At 41.2% G+C, this 15,587-nt stretch overlaps 1 protein-coding gene across 5 annotated transcripts in view; it reads left to right on the top strand.

Moving 5' to 3' along the window:
• Positions 1–2,447: 2,447 nt before the first annotated feature.
• TBC1D19 (TBC1 domain family member 19) overlaps positions 2,448–15,587 on the top strand; it is a 91,921-nt gene continuing 78,781 nt past the window's right edge. For all 5 annotated transcript variants that reach the window (XR_004377320.2, XR_012655983.1, XR_004377318.2 and 2 more), the window contains exons 1-2: positions 2,448–2,658; positions 12,333–12,405. Coding sequence is in view for 2 of the 5 variants with exons in the window: in XM_032806614.2 (XP_032662505.1) it covers positions 2,557–2,658; positions 12,333–12,405 (175 nt within the window). In the remaining 3 variants the exon portion in view is untranslated. The remainder of the gene's footprint in view (positions 2,659–12,332; positions 12,406–15,587) is intronic.

Genomic DNA, 15,587 nt, shown 5'->3' with positions numbered 1-15,587 from the left:
CCTCAACTCCTTCCTGTTTCCTGTCCTTTCAGACTCTCAACAGTCAGTGCTCCCAGTTCTAATAATTATGGCAGTATCTAAACACCACAAAGTTTTAGCAGGAAACTGAGGCTAAGGCTCTGTCTGCATTACAAGAACTACAAACTCAGAGCTACAGCTTAGCAGGCCATTCATCTGGTATTAAATAAGACAGTCCTGCTTTTCTACGGTTTGTCCTCTATCTGATACTCAGACAAAAAGCAGATGTGGTCCAGTATCGGCTGGGGGGACACTCTTTTGAAGAGTGTGCTGCTCCCCTCCCTGCTGGTGTGACCTTGCATGCAAAATCATGTGGGGGTAGGGGAGGGGGGTGAAGTGGCATACTTTTAACAATGATGTCCCCTGTACAGCGTGATTGCAGACATATCAAGTGGAGGGTTACCATACGTCTGGATTTTCCCAGATATGGCCTCCTTTTTGGTCCTCTCATCTCTGTTTGGGCGGATTTTTGAAATATGAACAAAGGTCCATGATTGTGTCCAAGGTCATGCCAGAAGTACTGGAATGTCCCTGTTATAGGTTAGAATCACAGAAACCCCCTTGGGAGCTGCCACCTGCCTGACTGCTTCAACACAGACCCAGGGTCTGAATTACTTGCCCTACAGCTGCAGACTTAACTGAAAGCAGCTTATGGGAGTGTTCTTGTCTTTAACACTCAGATGCTCAACTCCCAGTGGGGTCTAAAACCCAAATAAATCTGTTTTACCCTGTATAAAGCTTATATAAGGTAAACTCATAAATTGTTCGCCCTCTATAACACTGATAGAGAGATATGCATAGCTGTTTGCCCTCTTCCCCTGCCCCAGTATTAATACAGTATTTAATTAATAAGTAAAAAGTGATTTTATTAAAAACAGAAAGTAGGATTTAAGTGGTTCCAGGTAGTAACAGACAGAACAAGGTGAATTACCAAGCAAAATAAAACAAAACAAGCAAATCTAAGCCTAATACAGTAATACAATTGAGTACGGATAAAATCTAACCCTGAAAGATGTTTCAATAAGTCACTTTCACAGACTGGACACCTTCCTAATCTGGACACAGTCCATTCCCCAGGTACAGCCCTTGTTCCAGCTCAGGTGGTAGCTAGAGGATTTCTCATAATGGCTCCCCTTTATTCTGTTCCACTCATTTATATATCTTTTGCATAAGGCTGGAATTTTTTGTCCATCTGGGTTCCCACCCCCACCTTTTCAATGGAAAAGCACCAGGTTAAAGATGGAGTCCAGTTCAAGTGACATGATCACATCTTACTGTAAGTCTTCATTACCCACTTGCCAGCACACATGTATTCAGGGAGACTTACAAGTAAAACAGAGCCATCTGAAGACAATTGTCCTGGTTAATTGGCGTCATCAAGATTCCAAACACCATTAATGGCCTACACTTTGCATAATTACAATGGGCCCTCAGAGTTATATTTCATATTTCTAGTGATACCTTTATACAAATAGGATGATCACACTCAGTAGATTATACGCTTGGTAATGATACCTTACAAGAGACCTTTTGCATGAAGCATATTCCAGTTACATTACCATATTTTCAAAAAATCATATAGAGTGCAACGTCACAGTCCCGTATTCCAGGAATATGTGAGAGGTCACCGTAGCTGCAGCTATGCTGCTATAGTATAGACACTTCCTATATAAATGGTAGAGGTTTTCCAGCAATAGGCTGTAGCTACAGTGACAGAATAATTCTTCCTAGACCTGGCACTCAGGGCAGAAATATTTTCACAGCTCTGAGTGCCATAGCTAGGTCAATCTCATTTTTTATGCCAGGCCTAAATGTCTTGCCAAAGACTCAGAGAAAGTCAGTGGCAGAGCTAAGAGTACAGCCTAGGTCTCCCAATTCTAACCACACCAATGCTTTAATTACAGTGTGGTCCTAGCCCAGGATAGCATGTAAAGCCCTGGGATGACATGTCATGGCTTTGCCATGGGATGCTATGGTGAGGCAGTAGGCTCGTAGGGGTCAGCCCCAGGAAAGTGTAACACAAGGCAATAGGAACAGTGTGCGAGGCAGCAGGGCAGTGCGGGTGGGGTGGAGAGTGCCCTGTCATGGGCACTGGCTCTGTAGGTGGAACACGGTGGTGGTGACACTAGTGAATGCTGAGGTCCGTGCTGGGGGTGCGGGGTGTCTCCTATTCTGGACAGCAGGTGGGGCTGGGAGCCAGTCTCCTGCTCAGGGACCGAGGGTGAAATACTGGACTTTTGCAGTAAAGGCTAGTTTTGCCTTTGGTATCGACAGGGCCAGCACTCACGTCACCCTGTGTCTATCGTTCCCTGGGCTACTACAGAACAGGCTGGGGAAGGGTCGGAGCCCGGAACTCTGCTATGGGGGATCCAGTTTTCAGACGGAATCCGCAGCACAGCGCCGCTTTCCGCTCCCTTAGTTGCCTGGTAACGCCGTCAGTGAAGTAGCAGAACGGAGCGAGGGTGTCCCCCTGAAATCGGCCCCGCTACGGCGGCGAAGAGCGCTCGCCGGGCACGCACCCCGCCGGTCTGCGCTGGGATGATGCTGGAGGAGGACACCGGCCTCTCCTTGGCCATCGCGCAGATCGTGCAGCGGCTGAAGGGCTCCAGCCTTCATTCCCAGCTGGAGCGGCAGGCCCGGGTGAGCCCAGTCCCCGGCCCGCGGCTCCCCTCCCCCCGCCGCCTGCCTGACCCGCTCCATCCCCGTTCGTCCTTCCTTCCATGCACCTGTCTCCGTTTCTGCTTCCCCCTCCCCGGCCTTTCTCCTTGTCCCTCTCTCCATCCCGCTACTTGTCCTCCCTTCCTCCACGGACACTGGGGGGCGGATGCCGCAGGGCGGGGAGGGACCGAGTGCCAGTTCAGAGAAGAGGGAGTCAGACCTGCCCTAAACCGTTCACTCTTTTGCAGGGCCAGGAGACTCGCTGCTTAACTGTCCGGGCAGTATTTATATCCGCACCCTCCGGGGGGGAGGATTTCCCAGTGTATATTAATAATATGGTTCAAGTCTCGCTCCATTCAAATTGCTCCACCAAATGAATTGGGTCGTTTTTTAATCCTCAATTTGGGATGCGTTTTTTTTTTAACTCCCTCCCCTCCTCCAAATCACATAAGGATTTGGTGAAAAGGAAGGAAAATAAATGAAATATGCACCAGAAAATGATGCTGTAATAATTGTGATCCTTTGTTCTCACCACTCTTCTCACTGCACTCTACATCAACTTTTAGGTTTTTTAGGTGTTCTTAAAGGCAAAGCAATTTGTGGCCTAAAACTCTGTCTTCATGTATTTCCATCCGGAACCACTTTTTCTTGTGGATGACAGTCTGTTTGCCTGATCTTATTCTCCGTAGTTTCTTTTGAAACTCCAGTTTTTGTTACTGTATTTTTTTCTTTATGTCTTTCTCTTGGCTTGGTAATAAATTAAGTCAACGTAACTTTTGTCTACTTTATCAGTTTTATTTTCAGGTTCTTACTTCTGGGTTTCAAACTTTAAAAACATGAAAACATTTATTTTGGTATTTCATTTTATAAAATCTTGGGTTTGTTTTTTGTGTTTTTTTTTGTTTGTTTGTTTTTTGTTTTGCAAATTTGGACAATATTTAAATTGATAGTGTCCCTTATGTTGTACAAATGATATTTTAGTGGATAAAACACATGGTTACTTGCCTTACTTTTGTTGGTATTCCTGTATTAGACAAGGCTATGTTCTGTGGCTGTCCACTTTTGACTTCCATGATCCAGTGCTCTATTGATTTAATTTATAGCTCTCAGATTGTTTTGGGTTCTGTGTGGTATCATGCTATTTCACTATTATGTCAGTGTAGGCTTCCGACAGATTGTTTGGGTTCTGCGTTGGACCGTATATTATTTTTCTTTATATCTATTAGTGCTGTCCCTGACTTTCATTGTTATTAAATAGTCTTGAAATGATTCAGTTTTTATTGATAAATGTCCATTTCAATGTACATACACAAACTGGCTATCCTTAATGGAATTTTTTTTGTCAAAGTAAGAAAAATGCTGCTTGCAAACTTTTTAGAATTTGATTTAATGATATTTACTTTGTATATTTTGACATATGATTTTGACAATTTGTGTACTAACAGTTATAAAACTTTTTAACTTTTTGAATCTCAACATTTACTGTCATTAAGTAATTATTGTCTGACTAGCCATTGTCTAGCCTCCTCCTTAATTTCCCACAATTGTTAAATTTAAATAGATAAAAATTAAAAAACTTAAAAATAAAAATTTATATTATCCATCATAATTATATACAATTGTTAAATATAATTTGTCTGCTGTTCCAGATCTGTATCTTCTGCTTTCTTGTTTATATAGATAAGTAAATGAACATAATGTTGTAAGTGCTATGTAGATCACTACCAAACACAAAAGAAGATTTATAATCTAAATATATAAGTGAAAATCAACAGTACAAACAGAACAGTACATAATGGCCACAGCCCAGTCTCTCTTAAAAACTTCACAGAGCAGGTGGATTTTAGAAGTTTGTAGAAGGAGAAGGAAGGAGCTTGATATATTATTAGTAGGGAGATTGTCTCCTTTACCTTCTCTATATGACTGGAATAAATAGAGCAAGAAGAAGGCAGATTGGCCAGAGTTTAAATTTTGCGATACTTAGGAGATGAGAGTAGAGAGATATAGAGTAGTATGAAGCTTTGTAAAGGTGAAGAGAGCAGCTAGATCTTGACATTATTTGATGTGTACCTACAAAAGCATTTCTAAATGTGATTAGCCATTTTTAGGGAATTTATAGTTTAAATGAATATTGACAAAGTTGAGGAAGTTGGCCCTAATTGCTATTGTTCCTTCATTTATTCTTGCTTTTTAAGAGGTTACCTTTGGATCCTGGGTTTTTTCAGGAATATGTGCATTCTCTTTGATTCCGAGTTAATTTATGAACCTCACAATTATTCTCCGCTTGCAAACAATATAGATCTCACTTGTTTTATCTTTTCTGCCAAAACTCTGATCCATGTTCAAGTTTTCTTCGTACTGATTTGTTGTAATGGGTTTTTTTTTGGGAGGGATCCAGGCCTTCTCTGTTTTGTTTTTGTGACTTGTTGAATTTTGTTATTGTTAGTCTCAAATTACTGCCTGATCAGGCCATTAAATTGGCTAACTTTGAAGCTGCAGATTGTGTACAAAGTCTTGCTATTCTTATGTGAGACACCTTAACTCCTATTTATCTCTGAAACATGGGCTATGTTCTGGTCTGCTTGTTAGTTACATTCTGTTTCTGACCTGAATGTTGTGGTATAAATAAATCTGTACTAACTGCAGAATTGAGCCTCTCTACATGAAGCCAATTTTAGATAAATTTCAGTGATATTAAACTCTGTTTTGTTGCTGATCTAAATTCTTCCAAGAGAAAACTTAACTTTTAGTTACTTTTAGCTCTTATTTGTTTTTAAAAAATATAAAAAATCACTTTGAGAGTGCTCTGTAAATAACATTGTAAACCCTCAAATCACTCAAAATTCATTCTTCAAAATTTTGTATGCATATGCGTGTGCATGTCCAATATCTGACAAATGTCAGGATATAAGTCAAGATTTGTGTGTCCACATAATGCCCCCTTAAAATGAGTGTCCAGGGTTTTTTAAAGTTTGTGATATTTACCGAGCCTAATTAAAACATTGGAGAACTAATACTTAAAAAAACAACAAAATTCTTGCTATACTCATTAATGCTTTTTTAGTTCTAGCAGGCAGAGCTCAAAAAGAACAATTTCTGTTGTCAGCTTACAGAACTTCTGAATAAACTGGGATTCTTATGAATGATGGTTATGAATGTTGAGTCTTTGGATGCTGAGTAGAGATACCAGTTGTTTATGTTTTTGGGTACAAGAAGGAAAAGGGGATTGTAAAGAAGAGACAAGACTTCTCCTTTATTTCTTAAATTTTCATGTGTGATACGTTACTTACAGTATTTAGGATAATTAAGTTGTCAAGCACATAGTGGAAACAGTAACTTATTTTACAGGATTCTTTGGCATCAAGTTGATGTGAGATGCTAGAACCCTGCATAAAAACTCCGTTATCTTTGATAATTCACTCTGATGGCAGATTAGCTCTAACCCAAGAGTATTAAAAAGGTTTGAATATACCTCTGAGCCATAGTAACTAGAAGGTAGGAACCAAAGACTTGATTCACACAGGGGACTTAAATGAACTCTTAAGTGCTCCTCCTGCCCCCTGGAATTCATAGCCCACAGTTTGGTACCCAGCCTTCCCATACAGTGCATGGGGAGAGTTAGACACTTAAGAAAGGGATTCTCAGAAGCCAGCAAACTGAGCAAGCAGCTGCCTGTGTCAGCCACAAGTGAAATGCAAAGGAAAGGGACAAGGCTAAAGGCTCAGATCCTCAAAGAGGCTTAGATGCCTGACTGAAAGACTGGAGAGCACTACTACAGATTTTCCTGGAGTTAAGTGCCTAAGCCAGGTCAGCCTCTTCACAACAAATGAGAGGTAGACATCTTCCCCCCACACACACTATAGCCAATAGCCCAGTGGTCAGGGTATTCACTTGGAATGTGGGAGACCCATATTCAAATCCGTGCTCTACCTGATTTGGAGCAGGGATGTGAACACAGGTTTCCCACATCTCTAATGAGTGCCTGACCACCAGTCTATTGGCTGTAATGGAGTGGGTCTCTCTCAATCTCTTCTGTTAGAACTGTTCCACTGTATATAAATAAATCAAATATTCATTGGATTAGAGAGAGAGAGAGACCGACCGACCCTATATTCTGGGGATTAGGGCACTCACTTGTGATTTGAGAGACATGGCTTTAAGTCAGTGCTCCAAATTAGGCAGAGCAGAGCAGAGATTCAGATTGGGGTCTCCCACATCCCAGGTAAATGCCCCAACCAATGGACTATTGAATAGACAGGGGACAGACACACTTGCTTCTGTTGTCTTTTGACAAGGGTCTTAATCCACTGAAAAATACAGTTCCATTGAAATCAAATACTTTGTGACATTGTGTCGAGTTTGCAAAAAATTTGGGGGGGAAAAAAGTTCCCTGTTTTGACATTTTTGGAATGAAATGTTTTGAAATTTCATTTTGAAATGACTTTTGCATTTTTGTATTATATTATAATAAAGTCAAAATTAAATGTTTTGATCTGAAATAATTTGTCAGACTTTTCTTTTGTGGAAAATTATGACATTTTCTGGTTTCATTCTGATTTGAAATGAAGCCAAATATTGAAATCTTGTAAATTTTTGTGAAATGGAATTTCCACCTCCATTGAGCTCTCATAAAAATCTGTTAATGATTGTGAGTCACTCAGAACCTACTGTAACCATAAAAATATCTGGCTGGATGGACTGATAGATAATTTAAAAAAAATAGGCCCCAGCATTTTATTGGGGCAGAAGATTCATAAACTGTCCTTCTGACATGTAGAAAAACCCTATCCAGACGTTAGATATACAATGGGGAGAAGTAGAGTAAAAGAAGAGATGAAAACTGAAGCAGAGTAATTTTTTAAAAACATAAACATATGTGATATTCATGATATCAGTAATCACTATTGCCACCTGCATGACCATTTTCAGATTGCAATTTATTGTTGGTATCTCAGCAGAAGTGGGTCTCGAGGAGGGATTTGTAAGAAGACAGGGTTGTGGCTTTATAGATAAGTTATGAGAGGGAGTTTCATGTCTAAGAATCAGCATCAAATATGAATATGTGAAGGTGCTTGTAGAAGAAGCGGACTTCTGGGTGATAGAGGTTGGCCAATGGAGAAGGCAGATAAGATAGAAAGGATCAAAAGGGTTCTTAAAGTGTGGATAAGAAGGTATATCTGATATGGTTGTGAAAGGGGAGCCATTTGAGGTAATTAAAGAAGGGGAAGAGGGTGACATGATTGGAATGGCTGCCCAGGAAGATAACCTTATCAGCAGCTTTTTGATCCACCTAAGGTGGGTGTCAGGAAGGTCAAAGAAGAAGGTTGCATAATTAAGATGGGAAATAAGGGCCTGGACAAGAGTATTAGTGGTGTTGATAGAGAGTGATGTCTGTTTCTGGGAAAGTTTTGGAGGAGTAAGTGTCAAGATATTGACACTACCTGGATGGGTGTGGCTAAAGGAAGGGCAGATGGACATTGTAGTAGCTTAGCTAGGGTGGACAGACTGTGAGATCAGATAATCAAGGAAAGTATTTTGATCTTTTCTTCGGTACTAAAAGAATTATTGATACAGAACTTTGCTGATATGAAAGTTCACATTTAGAAAGTGATCAGCTCTGTAATATGCAACATTATATACCAAAATATATCAAACAATAGTAGGTGTGTGATTCATTATAGTTAATAAATTTCTTTTCATATATCATATTTAAGAGAGAACTTACTGACCTGTTCTCATATTAATAGAGATTATAATCTTCTTTTCTATATGTTCAGCAGTGACATTTGCAGTATGAAGAATCTTAAATTGAATATAGTTATGAATACATGAAACAGATTAAGGAGTTCAGAAACAACTTAAGTTTGATTCACAGAAGATCTTTATTAGTAATGTAGGTACACATGAATTACCTTGCAGATGTGTATCTTATTTGTAGCAAATTTGTATCTTCAAATGAAACCTAGGAAGTTGGTTAAAACTGCAAATATTATAATTTACAAAACCTATCCAGCAAATTTAAAATTACCTACTTCTGCCTAAAAGCGGAGACTAATTGTTACTTGCTCTCAATTATTTTCCTTTTCAATTGCTATATTATTTGTACTTGTATATGAACAGTGCTTCACTTTACCACTATACTGTTCCCTAGCTATCAAACATAATTTAATGTAGAAATGCCCAAATGTAAACAGGGCTATTGGTGTCAATGTCAGTCAGGTTTCTATACTCTAAAATTTGTTCAAACATGTTCATAACTTTTTTTCTGAAAAGGGAGTATAAATTAAAATCCAACTAAAATTAGCACTTGGACTTCTTTGGGTTTTAGTAATACAGTATAAATTACCTAGCAAGCAAAACTGTGAACATTTTCTTATGACCATTTTGAGAGAGTGTTATGTTTAGGGAGATATCAGCAATTAAAGCTAAAACATTTGGCACTTGGGTGAAACTAGCCAGATGAACAGTAATAAACATATACAAAAGTCATGGCACTTATCTAAGAAGAAAAGACTTTAAATGGAAGTCTGAAAATATTTAGACAGTGTGTAGAACTATTAAATGGTCAACACATTATTACTTTATATAGTCAAAGCAGTTGAATATACAGCTGAAAAAGGTTGTGAGTGAGGAGAGTATGATATCCACTCCTGAAACACAGAAGCAGGTTGATCCCAGGACTAAAAAATTGTGAGCTATTAGGATGAAGTGTGTATATACTTCAAACCATAGTATGCTGAACAGTCCTAAGGCTTTGCTAAGGGACAGAAATGAAAATTTAAGAAAACGAAAGACCTCCCTGCCCCCATATCACTGAAGAACTAATAAATGAATCTAGTACACAATATTACTCAGAATGGAAAATTTTTGATGTTATTCAGAATTTGTTCTTCCAGTAATTAGTAATTGTCACTATTGTATTAATTGTCAAATTGTGCTTTGAGATTCAAATTTAATACTAATTCAAAGTAAGATTAAGATTAAGAAATGTTTTGTACTTCATATTCCTTATTTTATTGGTCCATGTATTTCCTATTAAAGTAACCTCAAGTAAATTAAAGTAATGTTTAAGTTTTATGTGCATTTAAGATTACAAGTGTTCTAAATGTATATAGCTATTCCAGTTAAATAATACATATAATTAAATATACATCCAAATAGCCACGGAGTGAAATCATTCCATTATGTATAGAAGAAGATATCTACTGCAAAAAAATTGACTGGTACAGGGAGTGGGGGATTGATTGGTACAAGACCTTAGTAGGTAATTGGAACTAGTTTACTTTCACATTTCCCTTGGTATTTAAGGTACAAACCAAACCAGCTGCAGGGTACAGACCCCCCCCCCCCCCCCCGTGTTACACAAACCCAATTTACGCAAATCCGTACTTAGAGAAAAAGTTCCGTAAGCTAGAAATAGGAGGTTTTTGTTTTTGTTTTGGGCTTGTGTTTTTGTGTGTCATCGTTGGGTATATGTTTCTGACTTGTGCAAAATTCAAGTTACACAAGGTGTTATGGAACGGAATGCTTGCGTAAGTCGGGGAGTGTCTGTATGTCTTTAGGGCTGGTTTCTCCTTTCCACTGAACTAATACATTTACATTGGGAAAACTGCACAAGAGTGTTTGCTTCCAACTGAGAAACTCAGATGCAGCGGTGATTAGATAGATCCTACTAGGGCTGGAGCTAACACATTGTAAAGTTTCCTCGGTCTTGGAAGATTGTTAGTTTGTAAACAGAGGCAGACTAAGATTTACTCGGGCTCTAGGTACAAAGAACATTAGGGCCCTCCAAGGCCCTGCCTGCTTCCTGGCTGGAAGCTGGGCTGTGGTAAGAGCTGCCCAGAAATTCCTGGTCACTGTGGGGAGCCCTGGACCCTCCACCTGCCCTGGGTGGTGTGTCCTGAGGGTAGGGACATGTCCGAGAGCAGCCCCTAGCACACCATAACCACCTACCCACAGCAGGTGGAGGGTCTGGGGCTCCTCACAGTTACCCAGGCTCCCTGGGTGGCTCTTACCACAGCCTAGGGGAGTAGTCCCCAAACTGTGGGGCATGTCACCCTAGGGGGCACAGGGCAATGTTCAGGGGTACTGTGGGGCCCAGCTCTGCCCTGCCCGTAGCCCCAGCTGTGGCTTTGCTCCCAGCTGCAGTCACGGCCCCGCTCCTGGCCCCTAACTGCTGCTCCAGGCCCCCAAATCCGGCACCATTCCTGGCCCTGGCTCCCGGGGGAGAGGTGTGGACCTGGGTCAGAGAGGGCACACCCAAAAAAGTTTGGGGACCCCGGCCTAGAGTGATCATGTGTCCCATTTTGGCCTCAGATGTTCTGACTTTTTTGGCAAAACTGGGCCTTTGTCCTGTTTGTTGTTGCCAGCTGGCAAGAGCAAATGGGATAAATGCTCAATTTTGCCAAAAAGGGTCTGGGGGGTGAGTGGTGGGGCTTGGTCCAGCCCTGTGTAGGGTGGGAAATGAGAGAGGATTGGGTCAGCTCTGCACTGTATAGGGGGAGGGGGCCCCTCTTGGACCAGCTTTGTGTGGGGCAGGGCCAGTAGCTTGGCCAGCTCTGTGTGGGGGCAGAGGGAATAGGCTTACCCTACCTCAAGCTTTGTCTTCCAGCTGGGCTAGGGGCGGGGCCTCAGGGAATAGGAGGAGCAGGGCTGAGGGGAAGGGAGGAGTGAGAGGAGAAGCAGGGGTCGGGGCCAGAGTTCTGGCACTTCTGCAGGGCTCCCAAATTAGTTTTAGCCCTGGGCCCTGTCAGCCCATGCAGTAATCCACCTGTGTTTGTAAACTTCATTTAGATAGAAGCCAGCTCTAGCTTTTGGGGGCTTAGGTTGGGACTGAAGTTAGACTGGCTCAAGTAGGGGCTTGTTTCATCTTTAAGATCGAAGTTCTGTCTACATCACGTTGTAATGGTGTAACTTAAATTGATTTATTTAAACCAATGCAACTTTTGTTTTGGACTCCTTTATATTAATTTAAAACTGCTTATATCAGTTTAGCCAGCACCAAATTTATAGGTTCCAGTTATATCAATATGTCAAGTTTAAACTGTGATATAAAAGAGAATCCTCACAAAAAGTTGCATTGGTTTAATTATATTGATATAAAATTACACCATTAGTTGTACAGGTACAACTTTGTGTGTAGACCAGGCTTGAGTTTAGCCTGGAAGTTTGGTAGTGGTTTGCTCCAGCCCCTAAAGGATTTGTTTAGTCTGGACAAATCTTACTCAAACTCTGGCTTTTTTTCTTTTAAGGGAGCTATATTATGGAGTTGCTGTGGGAATTTTTATAATAAGCTATTTCAGTTCCTCTGGAGCCAAAAAAAAAAAAATCTATCTCCCCCCTGTGCTTTAATGTTCTTGCATCTTTTTATGCTCCTATCTCTTTTACGATATCCAAGTCTACAACTCACAGTTCCCATGTGTCACATCTTTGTTTGACAGACTCTCCCATTATTATCTTCCAAATGCAATTTCATGGCTGAGATTCCATATGCCCTGAACTCAGAAAATTTAAGATCATGGTTTCCACAACAGTTGAAACTCATTCTTCTTGTGTACATTACTTCTACCTGTGTAGTCCTAAGAATGTTTCTAATGTCATAATTAAAAATAAAAAGCTTACTCTCCTGTCTGCTTTTATTTATTTTTATTTATTAGGGTAGTCTACACAAACCAGAAATTAAACTTGAATCACTAAAGGAAGATATTAAGGAATTTCTGAAGACCTCAGGTTTGTAATAGTTCATTCAATTCAGTTGATGAATCTATAGAAGTATAAACACTTCTGTGAATAAATATAGACATAATATTCTGTAATTCCAGGTTCCTGAATTTACATGCTCTATGAAAAAAAATTCAAACCAGCAGAGCTTGGAAGCATTGTAGACTAATGCTCATACTACCTTCTTTTAAAAACAAAAATTAAATGTCTTATTTTTGTTTCTCATGTTAAGACAGCATGATTAATTACTCCAGTGAAGAAATGGCCAAAATTAAAGCTGTGCAGATGCAACCTCATATCACTACTTTCCAATCGTAAAGTCTGTAAAAAACACTGATGTGGTTTTATTAACGTCTTTGGATGTGCATGGGGGGAGAAGAAAAGGATCATTATGTCATACATTGAAGAACCTTATAAACTTGTGTCTGTAACTTCTGTTACACTACCTTACCCTCAGTATTTGTCTACATTTGTCATGCCATGTCTTTGCTTGCCATGTCAGGTCATTTAGGTTCTGATACTGCAAAGGGATCATCAGCAGGGGCAGAGTGTTATGTCTGAGTGGAGTCCCACTGAAGTCGTTAAGACATCCAGCATGTGTAAGACATTGGGATTCTAGTCTCTGATTCAGCAAGGAACTTAAGCATATGGTGAATTTTAAGCATGTAAGTAGTCCCACTGAAGTTAGCCACATGCTTAAGTACCTTGCTGAAGTACATTGTAAATTCTGCAAGGCAGGCACTGTGTCTGTTTTGTGTTATGTAAGGCACTGTTGTAGGGATTCAGTAGATAATAGTCGTAAATAAAAATGTTGGTGGGGAACTTATTAAATGTAGTTATTAAACTTATTCATTTACTAAAGCCGGATGGGAAGCCCGTGCTGTGGAATTTAATTTTTGAATGTTTTGTAGTTTAAATTCTGTAACACTACTAAATCATGGAGTGACTTATTGAGATTTTGTACCTCTAAATACATTTAAAGAAACCCTTTAACAATATTTTTTCAAAAATACATTCACTAATTGGAGAAAGTAATATCTGAACTTTATTAAGATTTAAGGATAATTTCATAAAATATAAAATAGTTCACATAAGAAAAGGTAATATACACTGTTAATATGCACAATGCCTGATAATTTCTGTAAGAAACAACTTGACATTCTATAATACTTTTCAGAAGTCTGACTGCAAAAGGAAAAAATCCTTGCATATTCAATAATATTTAAATACATACCTTATAGAGAAGGGATCTTACCATTTTTGAAGTCTAGATATAAATTTTTCAAAAGTGCCTAAAGTGACTTAGGCACCTAACTCACTTTTGAAAATGGAGTGACATTTAGGCATTTATAGGCCTTTATCCTGCTCTCTGTGGCAAGAGAGAACAACTTCTCTCCATCTTTTTTTATGGCATCTTTTTTAAACATATCCAGTTTCTTCTGCCTTTACTCATGTGGCTTGCATTCCATCCCTTTTATCATCTTTGTTGCTTGTTTCTGGATCCTTTCTAGTTTCTCTACATCCTGTCTATACACTGGTGACCTAAACTGGACACAATACTCTGGCTGAGGCTTAACCAGCGCTGAGTAGAGCGCTACTATCACCTCCCATGGCTTGCATGCTATGCCTCTGTTAATGCAACCCAAAATTGCATTTGGTTTTTTTGCAAGAGCATCACATTGCTGACTCATGTTGAAGTTGTGATCCACCACAACTCCCAGATCCTTCTCAGCAGTGTTGCTGCCAAGGCAGTTATCCTGCACTCTGTATTTGTACATGTTAGAAATCTTCTGAATTAATTCAAGCCAGTATGGTTACCCAGTTTGGCCAGGGTGTATGGCCTAGTGGTCAGAGTCAGTGTGGCCTCCTGTCTCAGCAAGACCGTGTGGCCTGGTGGCAAGAATCAGTAGGGTTGTCCCCTCTCAGGACTGCGTGCTCCAATGGCCAGAGTCAGGATAACTGTCCACTTTCGTGCAGGGCCGGCTCCTGGCCACAGCACGCCAAGTGCCGCGAGGGGCGCTCTGCCTGTTGCCTGGAGGGCGGCAGGCGGCTCCAGTGGACCTCCTGCAGGCGTCCCTGCGGAGGGTCCGCTGGTCCCGTGGCTCAGGTGGAGCATCCGCAGGCATTCCTGCAGGAGGTCCACTGGAGCTGCGGGACCACCGGACCCCCTGCAGGGAAGCCTGCGGAAGGTCCACCAGAGCCGCGGGACTGGCGAGCGGCAGAGCACCCCCCGCAGCGTGCCGCCCTGCTTGGGGCGGCGAAATTGCTAGAGCCGGCCCTGCTTCCGTAGGGCCGTGTGGCTTAGCAATCAGAGTTGGTAGGCTGCCCTGTTCAGCAGTGCTGTGTGGCCTAGTAACCAGAGTCTGTATAGCTGCCCTGTCTGAGGGCTTTGTGGCCCAATGGCCAGAGTCAGTATAAGGGCCCTCTTCAGTAGGGCTGTTTGGCCTGGCGGCCGATCAGGAAAATGGACCATCACCTCAGGGCAAGAAGGGAGCAAGAAGGGAGCGGCCAGGTAGGGGGACCTGGGGGAAGGGGCTGTCATCCTGACCCTGGCCATCAGGCCATACAAGCCTGAGAGAGAGAGTAGCCATATTGACTTTTACCACTACGCCAAGACAAGGCCACGCTATCCCAAGATAAGGGGTGATAGTAAAGATGCGGCCGCGGGAAGTAATTACCCTCACCCCGCCCCAAGAGGGGATGTGGCACACTTGCCGTGTGACACAGCAGCTCTGAGATTTCTTCAGCTAATTCTTCCAGCATCCTGGGGTGAACAGCATCAGGCCCCACTGACTTGAATTAATTCAGAAGATCTCTGACATGTTCTTTACTTATCTCGATCTGCATCCCTTCCCCTTTATTGTCTGTGATAACTTGTCTTGTTGTCCAGTCACTTACTTTTTGTGTGAAGATTGAAGCAAAGTAGGCAGTGAGCAGCTCTGCCTTCCTGTTGTCTTCTGAAACCAGCTCACCTTCTCCATTGAGCAGTGGGCTCGCACCAGTCTGATCTTTGTTTTGTCTGACATATTTGAGGACCGCCTTCTTGTTGTCTCTAACATTGTTTGCCAGCTGTCAGTCTTTGCCTTAGCTCTCCTGATTTTTTTACTACTATTCCGGGTACATTTCCTGTATGTATCCCTTTAACTTTTTAGATAGCTAAAAAGCTCCTTTGCAGCTGCACTGGCCTCATA

Source organism: Chelonoidis abingdonii, chromosome 5, assembly GCF_003597395.2.
Source record: "Chelonoidis abingdonii isolate Lonesome George chromosome 5, CheloAbing_2.0, whole genome shotgun sequence".
Taxonomy (NCBI): domain Eukaryota; kingdom Metazoa; phylum Chordata; order Testudines; family Testudinidae; genus Chelonoidis; species Chelonoidis abingdonii.
This window is presented reverse-complemented; position numbering and strand designations above follow the sequence as displayed.